Raw genomic sequence first — 24,775 nt, forward strand, 5'->3', positions numbered from 1 at the left:
GCTCACTGAGCACCCGGCGGGGGGCGCACATGCACCGCCGGCGGTGCCCACTCGCCCCCATGGTGGCAAATTCAAAGGTAGGGTTGCCACCTTTTCTTCAAGCCAAACCCGAACACTTTAGCGGCACAGGGCACGTTTGCAGCAAACAGTGGGTGTGGCCAACCTGCTCTTGCTGACATCATGGCTCCCCCTCAGTGATGCCAAACCTGCCCCTAGACAGCGGCCCGCATCTCCCGAATGGCAACAGATTTTTGAGTGACTACCTCAGTTACTTGGGGAGCCACAGCCCAGTCTAAATAATGTGTCCGGGTTTCAGGCAGACTGAAACCTGGACACAAGATCCAAAACCTGAATTGTCCGGGTGAATCCTGGACACGTGGCAACCCTATTCAAAGGGGCGTACAGGTACGTCACTTTGCGCAGCCGTGGCATTCTGCTGACATATATATGTACATGCGGCGGTCGATTTTTTAAATGTTTTTTTTTGCATTGATATACGTCCCTCCCAGGGCAGTACCTGGGCCCCGATACCCTTTTTTTGGCCAATTACAGATCCAAACTTTTGTGATGTTTAAGAGTTCAGCAAATCCCATTTTGAGTTTCTTCTTTAGCTTCAGGTAGAAAGCTGAAATTATTTATAAGCTGCCATCAGGCAGTAATTTTGAATTGGTTTGGAGTGCCCCCATACATCAGCGCCAAGCCATGAGCTCATACGGGAGAACCGAGCACACGCTGCCTATGTCCCATCAGCGTCGCTGTTTCCATAGTGACGCCTCAGTCCAGGAAGTTGCGGCGTTGTTTTTCGGCGTCCTCCTGCCAGGCCGGATGTGACGTGAAATCCACTGCCGATGACGTCCGGGCGGTGACAGGGAGAGAAGGCGGCCGGTGAGGGCTAAGTGCCGGCGGGAGCCTCGATTATCAGTATGGATGATCAGACACAGAGGCCGATTAAAGGCATTCTGAAGAACAAGAGCTCCAAGAAGAGCGGCGTCCGTGTGCTGCCCAAGGATGATCTCGCCCAGGACAGAGAGGACGATCAGAGGTGGGAGGGGGCCGACTCTGAGGGGAGGGGGGCTCTGCCTGAGGTACTCCACATAACTGCGTACAACAACCTGTCGCCTCTAAACACCTGACATAGAGACATGCCTATGGTCCGGACATCACACTCACAGCTAGATAATGAGCCTGATGTACCTGACAGGAAGTATAACATGTTCTGAGGTGATCGGCAGTCTCTACACCACGCGTGCCAATCCCACACTGCGCACCCCTCTGAAACTTGTTCCACTTTACTAGTGAAATCGTCTATGAGTCCTAAAGGACACGAGGTTCTCATTAGGAAGGGAATCCTGATACACCAATGCACAATTTGGGACATGCTAAAAGGAATGCCAATAGAGAATAATTAGGGGGGGGGGATTAGTGACAGGGTCTTTAGACATATCACATTTATTTTTTGCAAACCTACTTTTAAATATCAGTGGCCATCTTTAATATTGAGATTAGGTGGTCATTCCTTTTAGTATTGTCCCCACAATGTCAATATGTTCATGCATCTTTACTGCTGCACAATCGTCTGTTTAAAAATAACTGACAGATTTGATTTAGATCAGGGATCTCCAAACTGCGAACCCCCCCCCAGGCTGGACGTGGCCCTTTGCTTGATTTTATCTGGCCCTTAGGGCATTTTTTTTTACACTGATAGAAGACATTATTTCTATCGCCGACCCCCTGTGATGCGGGCGCCACTTTTTTCTTTTTTATCTTTAAAGCATTAAGATAAAAAGCCTTCTATGTGCAGCAGCACCCCTAAAACTTACTTGAGGTCCCTCTCTGTCCAGCAATGTCCACGAGTGTCTCAGCCATTAGAGATTTTCCCTCCTGATTGGCGCCATTGGCTCCCACTGCTGTCAATCAAAGTCAGCTGGCCAATCAGGAGAGAGGGCCGGGTCAGGGCTTTGTGTCTGAATGGACATGGGTTACTGTGACTTGCCTCGGGTGCCCCCATAGCAAGCTGCTTGCTGTGGGGGGCACTGAACAGGAGGGAGGGGCAAGGAGAGCCGAAAAAAACCCAGAGAAGAGGAGGATCCGGCCTGCTTTGTGCAAATTTACTGCAACAGAGCAGGTAAGTATGACATGTTTGTTACATCAGGGAGGAGAACTCTGAGAGCTGATTGGAGGGAAGGGCCCCCCTTCACACAGGGACGGTGCTGAAACTGTCAATCACAGGCTGCATTCTCCCCTGTCACTTGGTTTTTCTTGGTGTCATGAAAACTTGTCAGAAGTGATTCATGTTGATGGCAGAGGAATGGAGCAGCAGACAGAAATTATGTTTAGGGGGGGTATTTACTAAAGCTGGAGCTTGCAAAATCTAGTGCAGCTCTGCATAGAAACCAATTAGCTTCCAGTTTGTATTGTCAAAGCTTAATTGAACAAGCTGAAGTTAGAAGCTGATTGGCTTGCCGATTCTGAGTGTTCCAGTTTTAGTAAATCTCCCCCGTATACACTATAGAGGGATTTGCTTTGTTTTTATATTTTGTCTGAGGTTTACAACCACTTTAATAGTTCTAGTTGAGAGGTCACCTGGAGTCTTGACAGTTCACATTCTACCAGTGGCTTAATATGCTGCTCAACATGTTGTCTCCTGCCTAACAATACTATTAGAGTAATGTGTTTTTTAGGAATGTAACAACTGCGGTTTATAATGCTGTTATTGTTAACGTTTCAACATGAATACAGCTTGTATTATGTGCCTAGATTTGGGTAGTTGATGGCGGTTGTCATACTTTAGAGGTGCTCTCACATCTGACTCTAAGAGGTGTCCCTAGACAAACTAAGAAAAAGTAGTATACATTCTCCATAGGAAGGCCTGCATAATTGGAATCATTTTAACCACTTAAGCCCGGACCTTTAGGCAGCTTAATGCCCAGGCCAGGTTTTGCGATTCGGCACTGCGTCGCTTTAACAGACAATTGCGCGGTCGTGCGACATGGCTCCCAAACAAAATTGGCGTCCTTTTTCCCCCACAAATAAAGCTTTCTTTTGGTGGTATTTAATCACCTCTGCGGTTTTTATTTTTTGCGCTATAAACAAAAATAGAGCGACAATTTTGAAAAAAATTCTATATTTTTTACTTTTTGCTATAATAAATATCCCCCAAAAACATATATAAAAATGTTTTTTTTTCCTCAGTTTAGGCCGATACGTATTCTTCTACCTATTTTTGGTAAAAAAAATCGCAATAGGCGTTTATCGATTGGTTTGCGCAACATTTATAGCGTTTACAAAATAGGGGATAGTTTTACTGCATTTTTATTAATTTTTTTTTTTTACTACTAATGGCGGCGCTCAGCGTTTTTTTTTTTTTTTCCGTGACTGCGACATTATGGCGGACACTTCGGACAATTTTGACACATTTTTAGGACTATTGTCATTTTCACAGCAAAAAATGCATTTAAATTGCATTGTTTATTGTGAAAATTACAGTTGCAGTTTGGGAGTTAACCACAGGAGGCGCTGTAGGAGTTAGTGTTCACTTAGTGTGTGTTTACAACTGTAGGGGGGTGTGGCTGTAGGACTGACGTCATTGATCTAGTCTCCCTATATAAGGGATCACTCGATCGATGCAGCGCCATAGTGAAGCACGGGGAAGCCGTGTTTACATACGGCTCTCCCCGTTCTTCAGCTCCGGGGAGCGATCGCGACGGAGCGGCTATAAACGAATAGCCGCGCTGTCGTCCCCGATCGCTCCCCGCGGGAATCCGACCGCCGCATATAGCGGGGGGGGGGTGGGGTCCCGATCGGACCCCCCACCCGCTAGAAGGCAAGGACGTACAGGTACGCCAATGTGCCTGTACGTGCCATTCTGTGGACGTACATTTACATGCGGCGGTCGGGAAGTGGTTAAAGTGGTTATAAACTTCAGACATGAAAAAATCAACAAAGGATATTCCTCCATCTGTACTTGTCTCAATAAAAGTGTTTTTCTTAACCCCAAAAATAAATATGCAGATCCTGGTCCCTTAAAGCAGATTGCACAGCGTGTGTGTATATTAACAAACCCTTTAAGAGCACTAAAACCCCTTTCACACTGAGCTGTCCATAGCGTCAGCGGTAAATCGCTGCTATTTTTACCACCGCCGCTATGGGCGGATTTGCGGCGCATTTCGGCCGCTAGCGTGGCGCATTTAACCCCCACTAGCGGCTGAGAAAGGGTTAAAACCGCCGCTGAGGCAGCGCATTGCAGATGGCATAGCTACGCTGTCCCATTGGTTTCAATGGGCAGCAGCGGTGGAGGAGCGGTACACAGACCGCTCCTTCACCATTTCAACAATGCGGCTAGCAGGACTTTTTTTTTTACCATCCTGCTAGCGCAACGCTCTCGGGCTTTCACACTGGAGACAATGGAGCAGCTTTTTAAGGGCGGATTGCAGGTGCTATTTTTAATGCTATGGCGCCTGCAATACACCCTCAGTGTAAAAGGGCTCTTTCTGTTTGCTTCATTCCTCATCAGCACGAGTCACTTCTGTTCCTGACACCAAGAGAAAAAAGGTGACATGGGAGGGACCTTTAGCTGATTGACAGCCTCATCTCTGTTGCTGTGTGAAAGGGGGGGGGCTGTCCCTTCCCTCCAATCAGCTCTCACAGCTCTCCTTACCGAGCTCTACAAAGTGTAACTTCAACTCGCCACCCCCTTGTTTTCTGACAGCTCGGACAAGCTTTATAAATTCTTCACTTTTAATGGTGTGTAAAGAAGAGAAGGCTGCAGATAAACAGATACAACTTACTATATGTAAGAGATTTTTTCATCTCTGTGTATCACCTGAGCATAGTCACTTCACTGGGTATATGTAAGGGCTTATAGCCACTTTAAGACTGAATATTCAGATGCTTGCCTAGTCCAATTATTTCTGGTTCTCTTAAAGACAGATTTGCCTGCCCTATGCCATATTCATTTTAAATATGTATTTTGCCTTAATGTTTACATGCTTTTAAAATGGTTGTAAACCCTTACAGACCACTTATACCTACAGGTAATCCTAGATTACGGCTTACATGTAGGTGCAACCAATATCTCCTAAACCTACACGTTTTAGGAGATATTTGCAAAAAAGACAACGGCACAGGCGCACTGAGCGTGCCGTAAGTGAATGGGGTCATGTCGTTAGTGGCGGCGAATGCGTGGCAGTGACGTCATCGTGGCTCCGGCCAGTAACTGCGCTGGAGCCACGATACCTGGAAGTCACTCCGGGAGACATGGAGGAGGCAAACGAGGGCGGCTGTGGGGGCTTCGATCTCAGGTAAGTACTTCATAATGAGTTAGTATGCTATGCATACTAGCTCATTATGCCTTTGTCTTACAGGGTGTGTTTTTTTTTTTTTAGGAGGCTTTACTTCCTCTTTAAAGGCTTTGATTACCTATTCAGCTTCTAGAGCCAATGATCAAGTATAGTAGCCTACAAAAACATTGGAGCTTTGTGTCCATGTGTTGGGCACACTGGTTGTTGGGAGGCATCTGGCAGCTGTTTGGTATGACTAGGCAGATTACTGAATATATCGTCATTCAAATTGAGGCTGAATTGTTTTTTGTTTTGAAGATATTTTGACTTGGAGTTTTGTTTGTATTTGCTTCTAGTAAGAAGTCACAGAAGTGGGATGAAATGAATATTCTGGCAACATATCACCCTTCTGACAAAGACTATGGCTTAATGAAAATAGACGAGCCTAGCACACCCTACCACAGGTAAGGATGTCGGACAAATGTATGGCAACCACTCAGATGACTCTAGATGAGTAATATAAAATCCTTGTGATTATAATTTAGCAAATTTTTAAAAAATTTACCAAGGGAACTATGTAGACTGCTTTTGTTGACCTTTTGAATTGCTAACTCCCTGGCTGTTTATTGATCAAGTGACTTTAAGTTTTAGGCCCTTTTCACATAATTGCTTTGCATTAAGCAATGCAATTGCTGGCATTACTCTGGTGCACTGCCTTTTTTGCTGTGTACAGAGTGAAAAGTGTACAGATTGGTAAATGGGCAGATGTGGATGACAGAGAACTTGTTCAAGAGCAAATAAGTTGTAGGATGTCAAAAAACTAAGGAAAAACCTCCAGCTCACTTGCCAGCCTGGTAAGGTGGCTGATAGGTGAGCTGGGAATTTTTCTGTGTTGTTTTTTGAGATGCGTCGCCCTTCTGTGTTCTTGTTTGTACTGTAAGTTCTGAGGGCAGACCAGAGGAATGGGTAGGGAGTTGGTTGGTTGGTAACATACATTTTTTTTGGATACAAAAGGAGAAATAACCTTTAAATCGCTAACGAAAGGTGTTTTTTTTTGTTTGCTGTTTTTTTTTTTTCAAAGGTTAAGGCTGCTTTTACACTGAGGTGGTGGGGGCGTCAGCGGTAAATTGCCGCTATTTTTATTGGTGCTTTACCGTCGTTTATCATATTTCATCCTTTATTTGATTTTAAAGCAAACAAATGACAGCAGAGGAAGTAAACATTTAATTACAAATATCTGCAGGTATTCATTCTATACCATTCCTATGTCATATAACCTCCTCTGCCTTTATTTGTAATCTACCTTTTCCTGACAACAGAATCTGCCTATTAATAATATTCATTAGCCCCCCCCTTTTCGTACTATTATACTTCATAGTCCTTCACATGCCCCATTCTACCTGTTGGGGCTTCTAAACCCCCGTGAGGGCATCCCCTTGTCCCCTCCATGGCAGGGGGGCTTTCTCTCCATCCCTTCTTATAGCTTGTTTGCCTCTGCTTATCCCATCTCCCCCCCCTCACCAAAATAAACAGCAAAACAAAAAAACATCCCCCCCTCCCTCCTAGACAACCGCTCTCCCCCCCCCCCCGTTCCCACCAACTCCAGGTCTTGTTAATTTACGTCTATTAAGGTTTTCCCCTCCTCTGAGTATTTAAATTTATTCCATTCTGCCCACGTCTCCAGATAAATCCCTCGTTTCTGCCGAGATGTCCAGACCAAATCCTCCATCTTATTCAGATCTGATAGAGGCTGAGTCTGCTTCCACATTACTGGAATACAGGCTCTTGCTACGTTTTAAAAGGTGACAGATTACCATCGTTTAACCAAAAAACGGTTAAAACTGCCCCACAAATCGGCGCTACAGAGGCTAGTAGGGATTTTTTTTTTTTTTTTTTTACTACTGTCCTGCCAGTGCACCGCTCCAGTGTGAAAGCCCTTGGGCTTTTACATTGGAGTGAAAGGAGAGGCTCTTTCAAGGCGCTATTTTTAGCACTATAGCTCCTGCGAAGCGACTCAGTGTGAAAGCAGCCTTAGACAGAAGCTAAAATGTAATGTCAATTAAAAGCAAATGCGGTCGGCTGATCCGGCGCTTCTAGACAGATGACACTTAAAAAACAAGCAATAAATGAAATGCATGAACTGCTGCTATAGTAAACAATGACTGGGAAAAAAGCAACCTAAAAAGTTCATAAATGTAATTAATAGGTTAAAGCAGCGCTTAAGGTGATAACAATAAATAGGATGCTTTTGTACAGCATCTGATTCTAAAGTGACAGCAGTATAACTTTTTCTCACAGAATGGTTGGTGAGGGTGATGATGATGAAGGAGCCATGAGTGATTCGGAGTCGAATGAAGCTCTGACAGCAGATGTCTTGGCACAGAAGTAAGAATTATTTGTTGAGGTTAAACCTCTAATGTGATTTGCAATCTATGTAGTAACCATTGATCAATAAAGGATATTGCTTTTAAAATGGACTTGAGAGGAAAAGGTAACGTTTTTAACCTGGTTATACAAAACACAGCAATTATAAATCATTTCTCTTGAAGAAAGCAATACATCTGTGTATATTTAGCTGTTTTTCTAGAGTTAAGCTTAAGGGTTTCAACATGTCTCATGGCACTATATGATGTGTGATGTTAAATATAGAAAGCATGGTCATATTGAGTTTATTTTGAAAGCCTTGCGTGTCTTTAGGCTAGCTGCCGCAGAAGGAATGGATCCAAAATTCCTGGCTGAAGAAGAGAGCAGTGAAGAAGAAGAGGAGGAAGAGCTGACGCCAGAGGCAAAAGGTACCGGAATATATATATATATATATATATATATATCAATATATATTTTGTTTGTATGATCATAGGCTTATTAAAAACATAGCAGAAAGAACAATGATAATGTGCAAATCGCTGCAACACAATGGAACTAGTAATATTTCACTTTACACATTCCTTTTTGTAAATCTGAAATTTGGCATAATATAGCAATGGGACATTACTAAACCTCCGCACTAAATTTAAAGGAGGATCTTATTTATTTTTCTCCCCCTTAACCTCCCTGGCGGTATGATTCTGTCTGGAATTACGTACCAAAAGCGGTACAATTATTTGCAAGGAAATTTGGCGTTTTATATTGTAGGCCTGTAATTCTTAGGAATAACTCACTTAAATCTGACCAAACAAGAATCTAATAGGCATCCCGGGTATGACATTTAAAAAAAAACAAAATTATAAATTATAATATAATAAATAATTATAACAAATAATATAATTATAATAAAAATTATTCAATAATGTAATCAAATCCAAATCACTGAAATTTTCTCAGTTGCAAAATTGTCGCTGTCTTTTTTTTTTTTTTTTTTTTTTTTTTATGACGAATTTATTTTCCCACAAATCGCTATCGCACAATTCTGCAATTGATTATAAATTATTATCGCTGTTTTCTAGCTGATCTAAAACTATTTTTGACATAAAGGGACACTTTTGTTTGCTATGGACAATCTACAGTTTGCAGGGAGAAAGAAAGAAAGGTTTTTATTATATAAAATGACATGTAGGACACTGGGCAGACCACTAGGGACAAGGGGGGTGTGTGTTTTTTTTTTACATACAGTATACTGTAATCTTATAGATTACAGTACTGTATGTATAGTGTTTGTTTACGTTTTTGAATTTGGCGTCGTTCTCCGCTCCCATGCGTCGTAACGTCGCAGGGAACGGAGATCGGCGGCACAGGAGGACGCTGTGTAAATCGAGCGAGGTCCTGCTCGCTCAAACAGCGCGGTGACATCGCTGGATCCAGGACAAGGTAAGCCAGCGCACGCTGCAGGCTCTGCATAGCTAGCCCGAGCATGACTCGGGGTTACCGATCGCAACATGAAAAACCCACCCCGAGTCACGCTCGGGAATACCGCCAGGCAGGTTAAAGTGGTTGTAAACCCTCTCCATTACCCAGTGAAGTGAATAGACTCAGATGATAAACAAAGATGAAACTAATCCTGCTACATAGGTTTTATTTGTTTATTACTATACAGGATTTATATAGCGCCAGCAGTTTGCGCAGCGCTTTACAAAATTAAGGCAGACATTAATTGCAATACAATTTGGTACAAGAGGAATCGGGGGATCCTGCTCAACAGAGCTTACAATATAATTATCTGCAGTCTTCTTTTCTACATCCCTTCAGGCTGGGTTCACACTCATGTGAATTGGATTGGGGTTTGCCTGCATCCAATTCGCATGACAGGAGACTGTGAACGGCTCTCACAGCTCCATGGCGGCTATGGAGTGGATTGCACAGGGGTCCTGTGTGTCTTTTGACTCTGTTTTAGGCCCAAATTCAGGAAAAAAAATCAGGCCTGAAACTGAGAACTGGTATGCACTGGACCCCTGCTGTGATTCGCATCTGAAGACCGCTCTTGTGCATTTGTGCGAGACCTGATTGGAGGAAAGGGACACACCCCCCCTTCACACATGGCACAGGAACAATACAGTGCTGTGTGCTGAGCTCTCATGCTGATAAGAGGAACAAAGCCCCAGAGAGAAATGACACTCGGAGCTTTGGAGATGGACAAATACTACAGATATACAGTATGTGCTTTGTTCAGATTTCATCACTAATGTTTACAACCACTTTAAAGGCCCGTACACACGATCAGACTTCTTGACAACAAACCTCCGACGGACCTGTTTTTGCAGACAATCCGACCGCGTGTATGCTCCATCGGACAAATGTTCGCTGTGTGAACAGACAAATTTTCTGGCAACGAATATTATACGATCGGATTAGCCGATGTAGGACAAGTACCTTAGGGACCCCAGATTGCTCAAAAAAGTGGTAAATGCAAGCCCCTCAAGGTAAAAATGCATTTTATATCCTTATTTTAGGTTTCCTTTTTCATATACCACAGGTTTAAATTAAGATCAACCTGTCATTAGATAAATACAAGGGCTGACATTTCTGATCCCGTTCTGAAAATTTAAATTATGGGTTTCTTTTATGGCAGATTATTTATTTTTTTACCATGCATTCTAGCCATTTTATCGTATCTTCTTCCTAGAGTAAGATGTTCTACTTCTAGAGTAAGATATTTACTGTGAAGCCTCAGCTTATAGTTTGCTATTTTTTACTGATGCATAAACTTATTCAGAGTTTTGTATTGTTAAACTCAGAAAAGAAAAAGGACTTTGAAATAAAAAGAAAATACCACTACAATGAAGGTATGAATATAAAGCTCGGCAGGCAGTTAATAGAAAAAGAACTCACGGGCAATGAAGAAGATGAGGAGGATGATGAGGATGAGGAGATGCAAGATATAACAGACACAGATGGTAACGATGGTGAGATTTTGGAGCTTTTTCTGAATTCTTTTATTAAAGTAGAATATAAGGTCAATATAAAATACCCTAATTTAGTCATCACCAGTGTTTTGCTGCTTCTTGATAAATTCACAGGCTAGTATAATCCTACACCTAGCTTTATTTCTTTAACTGCAGCTGAGAGAAAGTCATAACCTAGGGTGTTTGGGTTAGAGACACGGCTGAACCAAATTGCTCATTTTGTTGCAGGTTAAAACAGTTCACACTACTGTATTGTAACTGAATTTGCCCTATTAACTACTTTTATCAATATTTCTCTTTAAAAAAGATCTTCGCTGCATCTGAGCACTACAAACCAAAAACATGAATTCCTTTTTTAATATTGAAAACAAACTCATCCATCCATGTCTCTATGCTTTTAGTTTGTTGAGAAATCGCTTTGAAAAACATTCCCTAGCATTTCTGTCCGTTGCCATCTTCTTGAGTAAGGGCAAATGATTCATGTAGCATTTACTTCCTGGAATTCATCTGCCCTTATTTCAAGCATGCATGCAGGCAGCAGAGTGTGCGTAGCGGAGAAAGAAGCCTCATCTGCAATTCCAATGTGAAAGCAGCTTCTTTGCAGCGATTTAGGAGCGGTGAATACACTGCTCTTAAAGCGCCCCTTCCCATTTAAATCAGTGGGAAGCACATTGGCAGTGTCTCTTTGTGGGCGCTTTTAACCCTTTATTCGGCCATTAGCAGGGGTTAAAAGTGCCCCGCTAGCGCTCGAAAAACGCTGCTAGTTTTAGCGGCACTTTACCAGCGTTTTTCGGGTGCTGGCAATGTAAAAGGGCTCTAAGTGAACAACCACAACAATCATAGCAGTTAATTGAGAACTACAAGCTGACAGCCGCTAAGGCTGTTGGGACTTCTAATTTTTGATTCACAGAGGACTGTGAATGAGTGACACAGGTAGAGTGCGTTGTGTTTTTTTTGACAGCTGTGGGAGGGGGAGAAGATCCCCGCTGGCTATAACCACGCCAGTCCTTTTCATAAAATGTTGGATGCAACAACATATTATGAAAGGTGAACTTATCCTTTTTAAGTTTCAGACAAATCTAATTTAAACACACCAGTTAATGTAATACATTTTTAGTTCAAATATGTCTTTATTGAGTTTTTCAGTTCATAGATTCAGTGTAGAACATTGTAATATGCATTAAATGGTAACAAGATATCAGGAAAAGAAGAGCGGCAATGGTAGAAAATGGTTAATGGGGGTCGTTAAGGTGTCCAATGGGAGAAAAGGAATGGACAGAGTGTATAGTTCAGATGCTTCAGAGAGACAATATATAGCACAGAAAGAATCTGAGTTACTAAGCCAGCCAGCTGGTTGTTTCGGTTATAAAATTTAGTAACTTTTCTTCATAAATTTTGGACAAAATGTATACTGCTACATATCTTTGGTAAAAATAAGTACAAATTGGTGTATATTATTTGACCTTTGGGAAAGTTATAGAGTCCACAATCTATGGTGCCAATATCTGAAAATTGATCTCACATGACGGCCTATCTCATCTTTTGAGACCCTAACATGCCAGAAAAGTACAAATACCCCCCAAATTACCACTTTTTGGAAAGAAGACATTCCAAGGTATTTAGAAAGAGGCATGGTGAGTTTTTTTGAAGTTGTATTTTTTTCCCACAATTCTTTGCAAAATTAAGATTTTTTTTTTTTCTTCTTTTTTTTTTTCACAAAATTGACATATTACAGGTTATTTCTCTCACAGCATATGCAAATTACACCCCAAAACACATTCTGCTATTACTCCTGAGTATGGTGATGCCACATGTGTGAGACTTTTACACAGCGTGGCCACATACAGAGGCCCGACATGCAGGGAGCACCTTCATGCGTTCTGGAGCACCCAGGCCAATTCTGACATTTCTCTCCTACATGTAAAAATCATCATTTATTTGCTAGAAAATTACATAGAATCCCAAAAAAAAAAAAAATATATAATATAGCAAAGACTCTAGAGAATACAATGGCGGTCTTGCAACTTTTTATCTTGCACAGTATTTACGCAGCAATTTTTCGAACCCTTTTTTTTTGGGGGGGGGGGGGGACAGTTTTGTGCTTTAAAAAAACAAACAGTAAAGTTAATCACATGTTTTTGCATAATGTGAAAGATGAAGTTATGCTGAGTAAATAGATACCTAACATGTCACCCTACAAAATTGCACACACTCGTGGAATGGCGCCAAACTTCGCTACTTAAAAATCCCCATAGGTGACGCTTTAAATTTTTTTTTTTTTTTTTTTTTTTTTTTTTTACTGGTTACATGTTTTGAGTTAGAGGTCTAGAGCCAAAATTATTGCTCTCGCTCTAATGTTTGCAGCGATACCTCACATGTGTGGTTTGAACACCGTTTTCATATGTGGGCGGGACTTGTGTATGCGTTTGCTTCGGCATGTGAGCTACCAGGGACAGGGGCGCTTTAAAAATAAATACATTTTTATTGTTCATTTTACTTTGACACTTTTCCCCCCAAAAATACATTTTTTTTTATTCCTAATACAAGGAATGTAAACATCCCTTGTAGAAGGAATATGGCATGACGGGTCCTCTTTACAGCGAGATATGGTGGCCGTGATCCGCCGGGTTTTGTAGCCATCTTTCGGCTATGGCCTGGTCGGCCTGTGGTTAAAGAGGGTTGTAAAGGTTTGTTTTTTTTATTTTCTACATAGGTTCATTTTAAGCTAGTGCATTGTTGGTTCACTTGCCTTTTCCTTCGTTTTCATTTTTTCGTCTAAATGTTTTTTTTTTTGTTGGTCTGAATTTCTTACTTCCTGTTCCTCCTCAGTAAGCTGTTCTGGCCAGCCAGATAATGGGGACAAGCTTACTGAGGAGAAACAGGAAGTGAGAAATTCAGACAAAGATAAAAAAAACGAAATCGAAGGAAATGGTAAGTGAACCAACAATGCACTAGCTAAAAGGAACTTTTAAAGTGGTTCTAAAGACAGTGTGTGTCCCACTGCTCAACAGGAAGTGTCAGTAAATCCCTGCAAATTAAGGAAACTCATTGGGGACCCCTAGTTTCGCCATCAGGATATTCTTTTACTTTCAATGATAATGGTAAACGTGACAAGTAGAGAGGGTGAAAATCCTTAAAGTGGTTGTAAACCCCACTTTATGACTTTTGCCTACAGGTAAGCCTATAATAAGGCTTTCCTGTAGATATAAAGAATATCTCCTAAACCTGTAAGGTTTAGGAGATATTCCCCCCCGCAATGCGCCGCTGATTGCAGCGGCGCATACACAGTGGGGATCCTCGGCTAAGGGCCCGGCAGCCGCCGGACCTTGCCGAATTGAAGTCTCCCGCGCGCATGCGCGGGAGTGACGTCATCGCAGCTCCAGCCAATCACAGCGCTGGAGCGGCGATACCCGGAAGACACGCCGAGTCAAGATGACATCTCAATCGTCGTGGACCAGGTAAGTTCCTCTCACCTCGTTCCGAGGTAAGTATTTCATAATGAGCTAATATGCGGTGCATACTAGCACATTATGGCTTTTGCCTTTCAGGTGAAAAAAATTAATAAAAAAATAATCGCGGGTTTACAACCGCTTTAATGGGGGCACAGACGGCAATAAAAACTGACAGGTATTCTAATCCCTCTACTCCATCCAAAATGTAAAAAAAAATGTTTTTGCCTTTCAGGTATACGTTTTAACTTCTGACACTTTAGAGCTTTGGTGCATCCTACCAGCACAGTAATGAGGCACCTCTCTGTTGACTGCTGAGGTGCCTCATTAAGTAGTTGGGGAATGAATGATATACAACTAGTAGTTTTATCTTTTCCGAGTTCTGGAACCCCCCACCCCCTTCTTGTCTACTAATCCGTGCAGAAGCACCCCATTTATTAGTGCTGGGTGTGCTTGAACTCCCGAGAACTAGAAAAGTCCAGGCCCCTGAAAGAGTGTGGCTGAGTTCGGGAGTTACTAATAGGCTTGCAGTGAAAGGGCACAAATATTTGACTTAATGCTCCTTCATTAGCAAAATACCAACATAAGGTGCTGTGCAAAATGCTTTTCTTTATCGTTACATCACGGGACACAGAGCGGCATTCATTACTATATGGGTTATATGGAGTACCTTCAGGTGTAGACACTGGCAATCTTCAAACAGGAAATGCCCCTCCCTATATAACCCCCTCCCATAGGAGGAGTACCTCAGTTTTTACGCCAGTGTCTTAGGTGTTAGTCATGGTTTAGCTTGCCTCCGCATCCTTGGGATTAGGTGAGCTACCGGTTCTGTCCAAAAAAGCCTGCGCGCTAAAGTGGTCAGTAACCGGACCCCAAACCCTTGGGGTATAGCCCATAATGCTTTCTTTTAAGAGAGCTGGACCCTGGGCCCAGAACTTAGAAAACCTTTGGGGCGCCTAATGTTTTCTGTTTGCCAGGGTGCTGTATGGGCCCAGGACAGTGGATCCTTCATGGAAGAAGAAGGTTCCCAGGGCCTGAAGGTCTAGACATCCCCACGGAGATGGGGGAAGATTGGACCTCTTGCTTGGCAAAGTCCTGCGGCATGGAGCAGGTAAGTAAGGGGAAAAACCTGCGGAGCTTGGCTCTTAGCAAGTTTTTTCTGGGAGGTCACAGGGGACATGCCTAAGGTTATGCATTGCATCTGGCAAACCAGTCACATATCATGAAGATAGGATGGCTCTATATGTTATATTTCCCCATAAAAAGTGACCTCCCTGGTAGTGTTGGAAAAGCTGTGAGTGGGGCCTTTTATGTACAAGTGTATGTGTGTGTCAGAGAGCTATGCTTACCTGCAAGCCTCCAGGCGATGCTCTATCCAGTCCTCTCCCTCATGCCTGCAAGGCAGGCAAAACGCTGACCTCCTCGTGTGTTCCAGGCCGGCGGCTGCAGGAACAGAGAGGCCCTTCCTCCCAACCCCCCCCCCCCCCCGTCGGCGGGCACGTGTTATAGACGCATTTGGCGCCGTTTTAGCTGGGGGGGAAGGGAGGGTCAGTGGTTTAAAGGAAGGGGCGGCCCTTCCTTAGATGCCACAGCTCATTCATTTCTCTGGCTTAAGGGAGGAAGGACTGGAGTGAAGCACGGGGCGCTGAGGACACACAGTGGCCAGAAAGAATACTACAGTCTTCAGAAGATTGTGGTTTAGCCTAGGAATAGGCTGGTTTTCTTTTCCATCTCATAGTCTTTTCTTTGGCAATACTACTCAGGGGGATAGAATGTTTTTTCTTGCCTAGATTGAAAAAAAAAAAAAAAAAAGTGTCATCTAGGGTAGAGGAAACATTTTTTATTCCCCAAACAGGTGTTTGGGCATTTAACTATTATAAGTCCCAGGTACCAATAAGTAGCAGGTGTACCTCGGTATTGTACCATGGCATCAAGATCAGAGGGTACAAAAGGTGGGGATTCCCCCGCAGAATCTGAGGTCTCGGATAGAGCTATGCCGCTGCTTTCCCCACAGGGAGCCTTTGGGCCATCGGGGTCTGGGGCTAGAGCTGACGCGAGTCAACCCAACCCTAAGGTGGTCACGGAGGAGGTGTTACTCGCCTCTTTAAATGAGATGCGGAGAAGCATGGGAGAAATGATAGCCGCAGCCATGCGGGGTAGTAAGCGGAATAGATCTCCGTCACCCGTGCGCGGACCCTCGGAAGAGGAGGTCCTTTCCTCTGGGGAATTGGACCTCTTGGACAGAGACCAAGTAGGTTCAGGGATCGAAGATCCGGATACAGAGGAGTCTGGGGCAGTCTCCCTGAGGGAGAGCTGGTGGATTCAGGGCTTGACGGACTTGGTCCATAAGGCATTCAACCTGCCTGTACCAGATCTCCAGGTATCGACGGTTTCAGCTTTGGGCTCACTGAGGGCGCCTCAAAGCAGTGCTGTGTTTCCGATCCATCCTCTATTGGAGGAAGTCTTATTCCAAGAGTGGAACAAACCAGACAAGGTTTTCTTTCCACCTAAGAAATTTTCTGTCTTATATCCTATGGAAGAAAAGTTTTCCAAGAGATGGGCTTCTCCTGCAGTAGACGCAGCCATCTCATGTGTTAACAAATCGTTAACATGTCCTGTAGAAAACGTACAGGTTTTCAAAGATCCAGTTGATAGACGCTTGGAAGCCCTACTTAAGAACTCCTTCACTTCTGCAGGGGCAGTAGTACAGCCAGCCGTGGCTGCGATTGGAGTCGCTCAAGCTTTATCGGATCAATTTAAGCAAATGCTTGAACTTATTCCTGCCGAGCAGGCAGAAGAATTTTCGGATGTCCCTAAGGCCATATGTTTTACGGTAGACGCAATCAAGGATTCTATCCAACAAGCGTCACGTTTATCATTATCCCTTATCCATATGAGAAGACTCTTATGGTTAAAAAGCTGGGAGGCTGAGCCCCCATGCAAGAAGCTCCTGGCAGGGTTTCCCTTCCATGGAGGACGGCTCTTCGGAGAGGACTTAGATAAATACATTCAGACCATTTCAAGCGGCAAGAGTACTCTCTTGCCAACTAAGAAGAGGGTTCAGGGACCTGCGTTTAAACGACAGTCCTCCCCTGGGCAGGGGCCCTCTAATGCCAAGCAGTATCGACGGCCTCCTGCAAGAACAAACTTCGGCTTCAACAGCAGATCACAAGGACAGGCTGTTAGGGGCAAGAGGCAGTGGTTTCGCAAGCCAGCAAAACCAGCCCCCAAGTCTACCTCATGAAGGGGCGCCCCCACCCACAAAGGTGGGGGGAAGGCTGCGACTCTTTTCGGAGATTTGGGAAGCCAGCATTCCCGACGAGTGGGTACGGTCTTCCGTGGCCACAGGCTACAAGCTAGAATTCCTAAGGTTTCCTCCTCCTCATTTCCAGGAGTCGAGGATTCCAAACGATCTGGAGAAAGGAGCCGCATTAAGGTCGGCTCTAGATCGTCTACTTTCCCAGGAAGTAATAGTAGAGGTACCAGTCCTGGAACAGGGGCTGGGTTTCTACTCCAACCTATTCATCATCCTAAAGCCCAATGGAGATGTCAGGCCAATTTTGGACCTAAAGATGGTAAATGCATACTTAAAAGTCCGCTCATTTCGGATGGAATCCGTGCGGTCAGCAGCTGCCACACTCCAAAAAGACGACTTCATGGCGTCCATAGACATAAAGGATGCCTACCTTCATGTTCCAATTTATCAGCCACATCAAAGATATCTACGCTTTATGGTGGCTTTGCGTCATTTCCAATTCGTGGCGCTTCCCTTCGGGTTGGCTACGGCCCCCCGGGTGTTCACGAAGGTTCTAGCTCCAATCCTAGCCAAGCTAAGGATCCAAGGGGTCACGATCCTAGCATACCTGGACGACCTCCTAGTCATAGACCACTCGTCTCCCGGCTTGGAACGAGCAGTGGCCCTCACGGTCCAATACCTCGAGAGGTTCGGCTGGGTCCTAAATCGAGAAAAGTCAGCATTCCAGCCCACAAGGCAGTTGGAATATCTCGGCATGAGATTAGACACGGAACAACAAGGGGTGTTCCTACCTCTGAGGAAGGTCAAAGCCATCAAGGAATTAATCCTACTGGTTCTAAGCAAGAAAGAACCGACTATTCGCCTATGTATGAGATTACTAGGCAAGATGGTGGCTACTTTCGAGGCGGTGCAGAGCCACACTCGCATCCTGCAGGCAGCCATCCTGTCAGCATGGAGCAGAAGGCCACAGGCCTTGGATATCCCGTTGCCTCTCTCATCAAGAGTCCGGCAAAGTCTGTGTTGGTGGTTAGACCCTCAGAATCTACTGAAGGGAAAATCTTTCAGCCCAGTGGCTTGGAAGATAGTGACCACAGACGCCAGCCTGACGGGCTGGGGAGCGATTGTGGATGGTTCCACTCGCCAAGGTATTTGGGCAAAGCCAGAGAAGCTTTTACCCATCAACATCTTGGAGCTCAGAGCTGTTCGACTAGCCCTCAGGGCTTGGACGTCGAAATTGCAGGGGCTCCCGGTGAGAATTCAATCAGACAATGCCACGGCAGTGGCATACATAAATCACCAAGGGGGGACCAGGAGTCAGGCCGCTCAGAGAGAAGTGAGCTTGATTCTCCTATGGGCAGAGGCTCATGTGCCCTGCATATCGGCAATATTCATTCCCGGAGTGGACAACTTTCAGGAGGACTTCTTAAGCCGCCAGACTCTATGGCCGGGGGAATGGTCTCTGCATCCACAAGTCTTTCAAGCACTCTGCCAAAGATGGGGAGTGCCGGACGTGGATATCATGGGCCCAGAAGGGCTTGGTACTCACTAATCCTAAGGATGGTAGTGGGAAACCCTTTTACTCTGCCTCTAAGGCCAGACCTGCTATCGCAAGGTCCGATCCTCCACCCTGCCTTACGGCATCTAAATTTGACGGCCTGGAAGCTGAATCCTTGATTCTCAGGGGTAGAGGTCTGTCTCAGAAAGTAATCTCTACCCTAATCAGAGCCAGGAAACCGGTCTCTAGGGTGATTTATCACAGGGTCTGGAAGGCCTATATAGGCTGGTGCGAGTCCAAGCTATGGCTTCCTCGCAAGTTCACCATAGATAGAGTTTTAAGTTTTCTCCAGCTAGGAGTGGATAAAGGATTGGCATTAAGCACAATCAAAGGACAGATTTCTGCCCTGTCAGTGTGGTTTCAGCGGCCACTGGCCACCCACTCGCTGGTTAAGACCTTCCTTCAAGGGGTCTTACGTATTAAACCTCCAGTTAAATCCCCGCTTTGTCCGTGGGATTTAAATCTTGTTCTGTCGAGTTTACAGAAACAACCGTTTGAGCCGTTGGCTGAAGTTCCTTTGGTTCTACTGACAAGGAAGTTGGTGTTTTTGGTTGCCATAGTTTCCGCAAGAAGAGTTTCGGAACTGGCAGCCTTATCCTGTAAGGAACCATATCTTATATTTCATAAGGACAAGGTCGTTCTCCGCCCTCATCCTTCCTTCTTACCGAAGGTCATATCCAGTTTTCATTTGAACCAGGATTTGGTATTACCATCCTTCTTCCCTAAACCTACTTCCAGAAAGGAAGGGTTGCTGCATACCTTGGATATTGTCAGGGCCATGAAGGCCTATCTTAAAGCTACAGAGAAGATCCGGAAAACAGATGTGCTGTTTATTCTACCGGATGGGCCCAAGAAGGGGCAGGCAGCTGCAAAGTCCACCATCTCTAGGTGGATTAAGCAATTGATCACTCAGGCCTACGGCTTGAAAGGGTTGCCTCCTCCAGTATCATTAAGGGCTCATTCTACTAGAGCCATGGGCGCCTCCTGGGCAGCACACCACCAGATCTCTATGGCTCAAGTTTGCAGGGCGGCAACCTGGTCTTCTGTCCACACATTTACAAAATTCTACAAGTTGGACGTAAGAAGGAATACTGATACTGCCTTCGGGCAGGCAGTGCTGCAGGCTGCAGTTTGAGACCCTCGGATTCCGGGGGCTCCTCTTTTTTTGAGTTAAATTTAAAATTTAAGATTATTTTTCTCAAATAAGTTGGATTTATTATGATTTGAGTATATCTCTAAATTAAATCCTTTTGTCTTGGAGATGTTCTCCCTCCCCTCATTGTAAGCATTGCTTTGGGACATCCCATATAGTAATGAATGCCGCTCTGTGTCCCGTGATGTAACGATAAAGAAAAAGAGATTTTTAATACAGCTTACCTGTAAAATCTTTTTCTTGGAGTACATCACGGGACACAGAGCTCCCACCCCTCTTTTGAGGACCATTTTGGGAGGCATACTGCTTGCTACAAAACTGAGGTACTCCTCCTATGGGAGGGGGTTATATAGGGAGGGGCATTTCCTGTTTGAAGATTGCCAGTGTCTACACCTGAAGGTACTCCATATAACCCATATAGTAATGAATGCCGCTCTGTGTCCCGTGATGTACTCCAAGAAAAAGATTTTACAGGTAAGCTGTATTAAAAATCTCTTTTTTAGGCTCCTTGCACACAGGGCCATCTAGGAGCAGTGCATTCTTCCCAGTGGTTTAGTGGTCTGGGTTTGACAGGTGCAGGCTCCAGTGCTGCTGCAGGCAGCCTGTCAAAAGCTATGACAGGCTGTGGATGGATGTGGCTGAATGCTGTAGTAAGTGGTGCCTGTGTTTAGGGCCCTGGGCATTCAGGGACAAAGGTCCAGAATGCAGAAGACCAAGAGGACTTGGTGTTTTGATAAAAAAAATTGAAGCCATAATCACTTAAACTTGCCATAGAGGAGGACATTTCATCAGGAAATGAACTCTGTGGGTGGCCCTGTTGGCAGCCTGCCACTCAGTTTTTCCATTGACCATTTGAAGAAGCAAGGTAGAAAGTTGTTGGCCTCACAATCTGTATGTTTACGGCCAGCTTTATCTAGTCACAAAGACACAAATATTCCAGTCATTAGATGATCTCCAGATAAACGTTTAAATCCTCCCTTTCAATGAGGCTGCCTCTGCACTGCAAGGGTTAAAAGCTAATTTAGGACAAGGGGCTTAAGTTTTACTTATACTCTCCTGGCAGCTAGCACGCTCCTCTACTATTTATTTCTCTTCAGCTTGTGGGTTGTCCTTTTGGCATCCTCAAGTCCAGTTCAAGGCTTTGTGCCCTGCGATTTATTGATCCGTGTGGAGGGAGCCTGTGCAGTGGGAGGGTCAGGTAAATAAAACTGTTCCTTTCTGGGGGTTTTTTCCCGTACCTTTAGACCTAAATGAGCATTTTAATGCTTGCCGTTCTGGAGCAGGTCCCCTGAGTTCAGCTTTAAAGATGGTTAAAATATACACACTTACTACTTTTTCCACATTCTCCATCTTCGTTTTCCTGACAACACCAATAAGTACCGCATAAGTCTCCCTCCTCGAACTCGTAGAAGATGCAGCATCAATAAAGCACTACACTACCAAATACAATTTTTGAGGTTTTGTATAAGATTTCCTGGGTCTGTTTTTGCAATTAGACACTCATTCTTGAACTAGATTTTGTAAGTTATTTGCACTTAAAGAATCTGTGTTGTCATTCTGACTGTAAAGATATTGTTTCTTATATTGGCCTTTTTTCAGCTTTCCTGAAAAATGTGTTAACATTATTTAGCTGATCATGAACCTCCGACTTCATCAGTAAAGCCCCTTTCACACATGCAGACCATTCAGTTTTTTTTAGGCGGACCTGAACGAACACTCCATGCAGGTCTATGGAGCGATGGATATCAGTGGTGACATGTCCGCTGACATTCGCTCCGCTAAATTCAGATGGATGGAAACCCTATTTTCCATCCGTCTAGCCGATCGGATGAAAACGGACAGGCGGCTCCATTTTCATCCGATCCTCCATAGAGGAGAGTGGAGATCTGATGGGTCCATCTATGCACAGTGTGCAGAGACGGACCTGTCATCCGCCAGCTGAGAAAATGGACAACAATGTGTGAAAGGGGCTTAAGTTTCTTTTCAGCCAAGTATACAAATCTGAAAAATCCTTCAAAGTAGCGCTAAAACAAAGGAGATTATAGGAGTCCCACAATCATGAGAAATGAAAGGTTTATTTAAAACTTGTATGAGTCTCAAAAGCAACAGTCTCCAGGTTGTCAGTTCTGTGATGCAACACAGTACAGTGTGAGCTGACCGCTTGTTAATAATCCTTCAAACCAATGAGCACAGAGCTAAAAGTCACTGAAGCGTTCCTGCACAACGCAGACCTCTCCCATAGGTGAAGAGTCTCACAAGTGATGAGCTTGCAACAACAGCTGTGGGTACTGTATCGCTCTCTTACCATAACCCGGAGGGATGTATGGGACGTGCAGATAGACAGATGATCCGTCAGCTGTGGAAGGGAGGAAGGACGCTGTCAGACCCCGTGCTATGTGAACAGTCGCAGCGCGCGCTCCTCTCAGACGAAACAGGACGTCTCACTGACACTGAGTAGGGGGCGGTGCTGACCTCGCAGAATGCTGGTGCGGGATGGGATGGAGGATCAGAAGTATGGCTGTAACAAGCCAACAAAGCGGAGAGCTGGATGGATACACAGGCGTTCTGGATCGTGGAATCAGAAGGATTCTGTGTAGTAGTCCATACGGAGATGTTAACTGGTTACACTGGCTGCAATCTGGAGATAGTTGCTGCCACCACACTAAGACGACATGTATCGGGACTGAGCCCTTCATCAGGTCAATAGGAAGTGGCTGGGAGGGATTTATTTATAGGAGACCAATACCTGTGGGACAGGACTTAGCCGTGCAGTATGCGCCTCAATCGTATGTGACCTAGCAGCAACAGCCTCTTTAATAAAATACATGGGCAACATCAAATACATAAAACACCTTAAAACACATTAATAACATACAACGCTGGAGAAAATGGGATAAATTAGCAAAAAATAAATAAATGAATAAAATGAAATGCGTGAGAGAGAGAGGGAGGGGGAGGGGGAAGGCTGGAGTAATATGAAACCTGATAAAAAGAAGAAAAATAAAAAGTAAAGCATATGTGGAAGAAGTTATTGGAGTCTCCAATAACTTCTTCCACATATGCTTTACTTTTTATTTTTCTTTATTTTATCAGGTTTCATATTACTCCAGCCTTCCCCCTCCCCCTCCCTCTCTCTCTCTCACGCATTTCATTTTATTCATTTATAGCGTCAGTGAGACGTCCTGTTTCGTCTGAGAGGAGCGCGCGCTGCGACTGTTCACATAGCACGGGGTCTGACAGCGTCCTTCCTCCCTTCCACAGCTGACGGATCATCTGTCTATCTGCACGTCCCATACATCCCTCCGGGTTATGGTAAGAGAGCGATACAGTACCCACAGCTGTTGTTGCAAGCTCATCACTTGTGAGACTCTTCACCTATGGGAGAGGTCTGCGTTGTGCAGGAACGCTTCAGTGACTTTTAGCTCTGTGCTCATTGGTTTGAAGGATTATTAACAAGCGGTCAGCTCACACTGTACTGTGTTGCATCACAGAACTGACAACCTGGAGACTGTTGCTTTTGAGACTCATACAAGTTTTAAATAAACCTTTCATTTCTCATGATTGTGGGACTCCTATAATCTCCTTTGTTTTAGCGCTACTTTGAAGGATTTTTCAGATTTGTTTTCTTCTTTCACACCACTCCTGGTGTGCACATCCTTTTAGCTGCCAATCAACGTTGATTTTTCATATATGATATGTTTATATCTTCCAGTTATACATGCTTTCAGGTGTAATTTTACACTTGGATATTTTTGGCGCTGTCTTTGTTTTGTTTGTCATTTTCAGCCAAGTATGGCAGCTTTAAAATTTTATTAACAAGCCCCACAGTGGAAAATACTAACTAATATTCAGTCAGTAACCTGAATGCCTTGCAGTTCTATCTTATGGAAGCCAGCAATTTTTTTCTGATAACATGGTACCAACTGGACTCAAATATTGTTTTCCTCAGCGTCTTTAAAGAATTTTGGAGAAAAAAAAAAACATCAGTTGTATTGTTGCTTTTGGGAATTGTGAAACGGAGATGCAGACTTATCAATAATTCCTTTTCCAGGAATCCTCCATGGCAGCACCCATTTTCTCCCCGGCTTACAATAAGCAGTTTATAGTAAGGGTAAGCCCTAGGCGTTGGGTTATAATGATTTGTTAGAGAATATGCCATAATCACTGTAGAAATGTTTGGAGTTTATACATGCCCATAACACATACTTCACTTTCAAGGATAGGTTAAATGCAGACCACCTATGTTGTGTTGGCATTTATAGGAGAGTGACTTTTTATGACTTTGATCTTGCTTGCAATACCAAATAGTCGATCTGGGAATTGTGTTAAAGTTATATATTTATGGGTATTTGAGTGTAAAGTTGTTTAAGTTTTTACACCAAGGTGAATCAGAGGGGAGGGCTTTTTGAACTATCTACTTCCTGTCCCAATAGGTAGGATGGGGCACTCTTGTTGTTGGTGCTTTCATTGAGGATTCCAGAGAAAGTGGTAAGTCTAACTAGATTGTGTGTTTTTTTTATTTATTTTTTTTAGTTTTTTCCTTTTTTGACCTCATTATTAAAAAAAAAAAAAAATTATTTACATTTTTGTAGACTGATATTGCCATTCTTTAGATTAAAATGTATACTAATTTTCATTCAGGAAAAGCTCAAGATGGCCAATATATGTTTTTAAATCATTTTCTTTATCGGCTACTATTAGACTTCTATTAGACTGGGATTATACTGTCTGCCACAGAAGGTTCACT

General features: G+C 43.9%; 1 protein-coding gene across 2 annotated transcripts in view; it reads left to right on the forward strand.

Annotated features, from left to right (window-relative positions):
• Nucleotides 1–817: 817 nt before the first annotated feature.
• The window catches only part of PPP1R2 (protein phosphatase 1 regulatory inhibitor subunit 2), a 37,736-nt gene continuing 13,778 nt past the window's right edge, over nucleotides 818–24,775 (forward strand). The window contains exons 1-6 of one of the 2 annotated variants that reach the window (XM_040349499.1): nucleotides 818–1,042; nucleotides 5,636–5,743; nucleotides 7,578–7,664; nucleotides 7,977–8,071; nucleotides 10,448–10,615; nucleotides 24,462–24,516. In XM_040349499.1, the coding sequence (XP_040205433.1) occupies nucleotides 924–1,042; nucleotides 5,636–5,743; nucleotides 7,578–7,664; nucleotides 7,977–8,071; nucleotides 10,448–10,615; nucleotides 24,462–24,499 (615 nt within the window). In that variant the 5' untranslated portion in view covers nucleotides 818–923 and the 3' untranslated portion in view covers nucleotides 24,500–24,516. The remainder of the gene's footprint in view (nucleotides 1,043–5,635; nucleotides 5,744–7,577; nucleotides 7,665–7,976; nucleotides 8,072–10,447; nucleotides 10,616–24,461; nucleotides 24,517–24,775) is intronic. The other variant, XM_040349498.1, reaches the window with a different exon arrangement.

This window comes from Rana temporaria, chromosome 4 (genome assembly GCF_905171775.1).
Source record: "Rana temporaria chromosome 4, aRanTem1.1, whole genome shotgun sequence".
Taxonomy (NCBI): domain Eukaryota; kingdom Metazoa; phylum Chordata; class Amphibia; order Anura; family Ranidae; genus Rana; species Rana temporaria.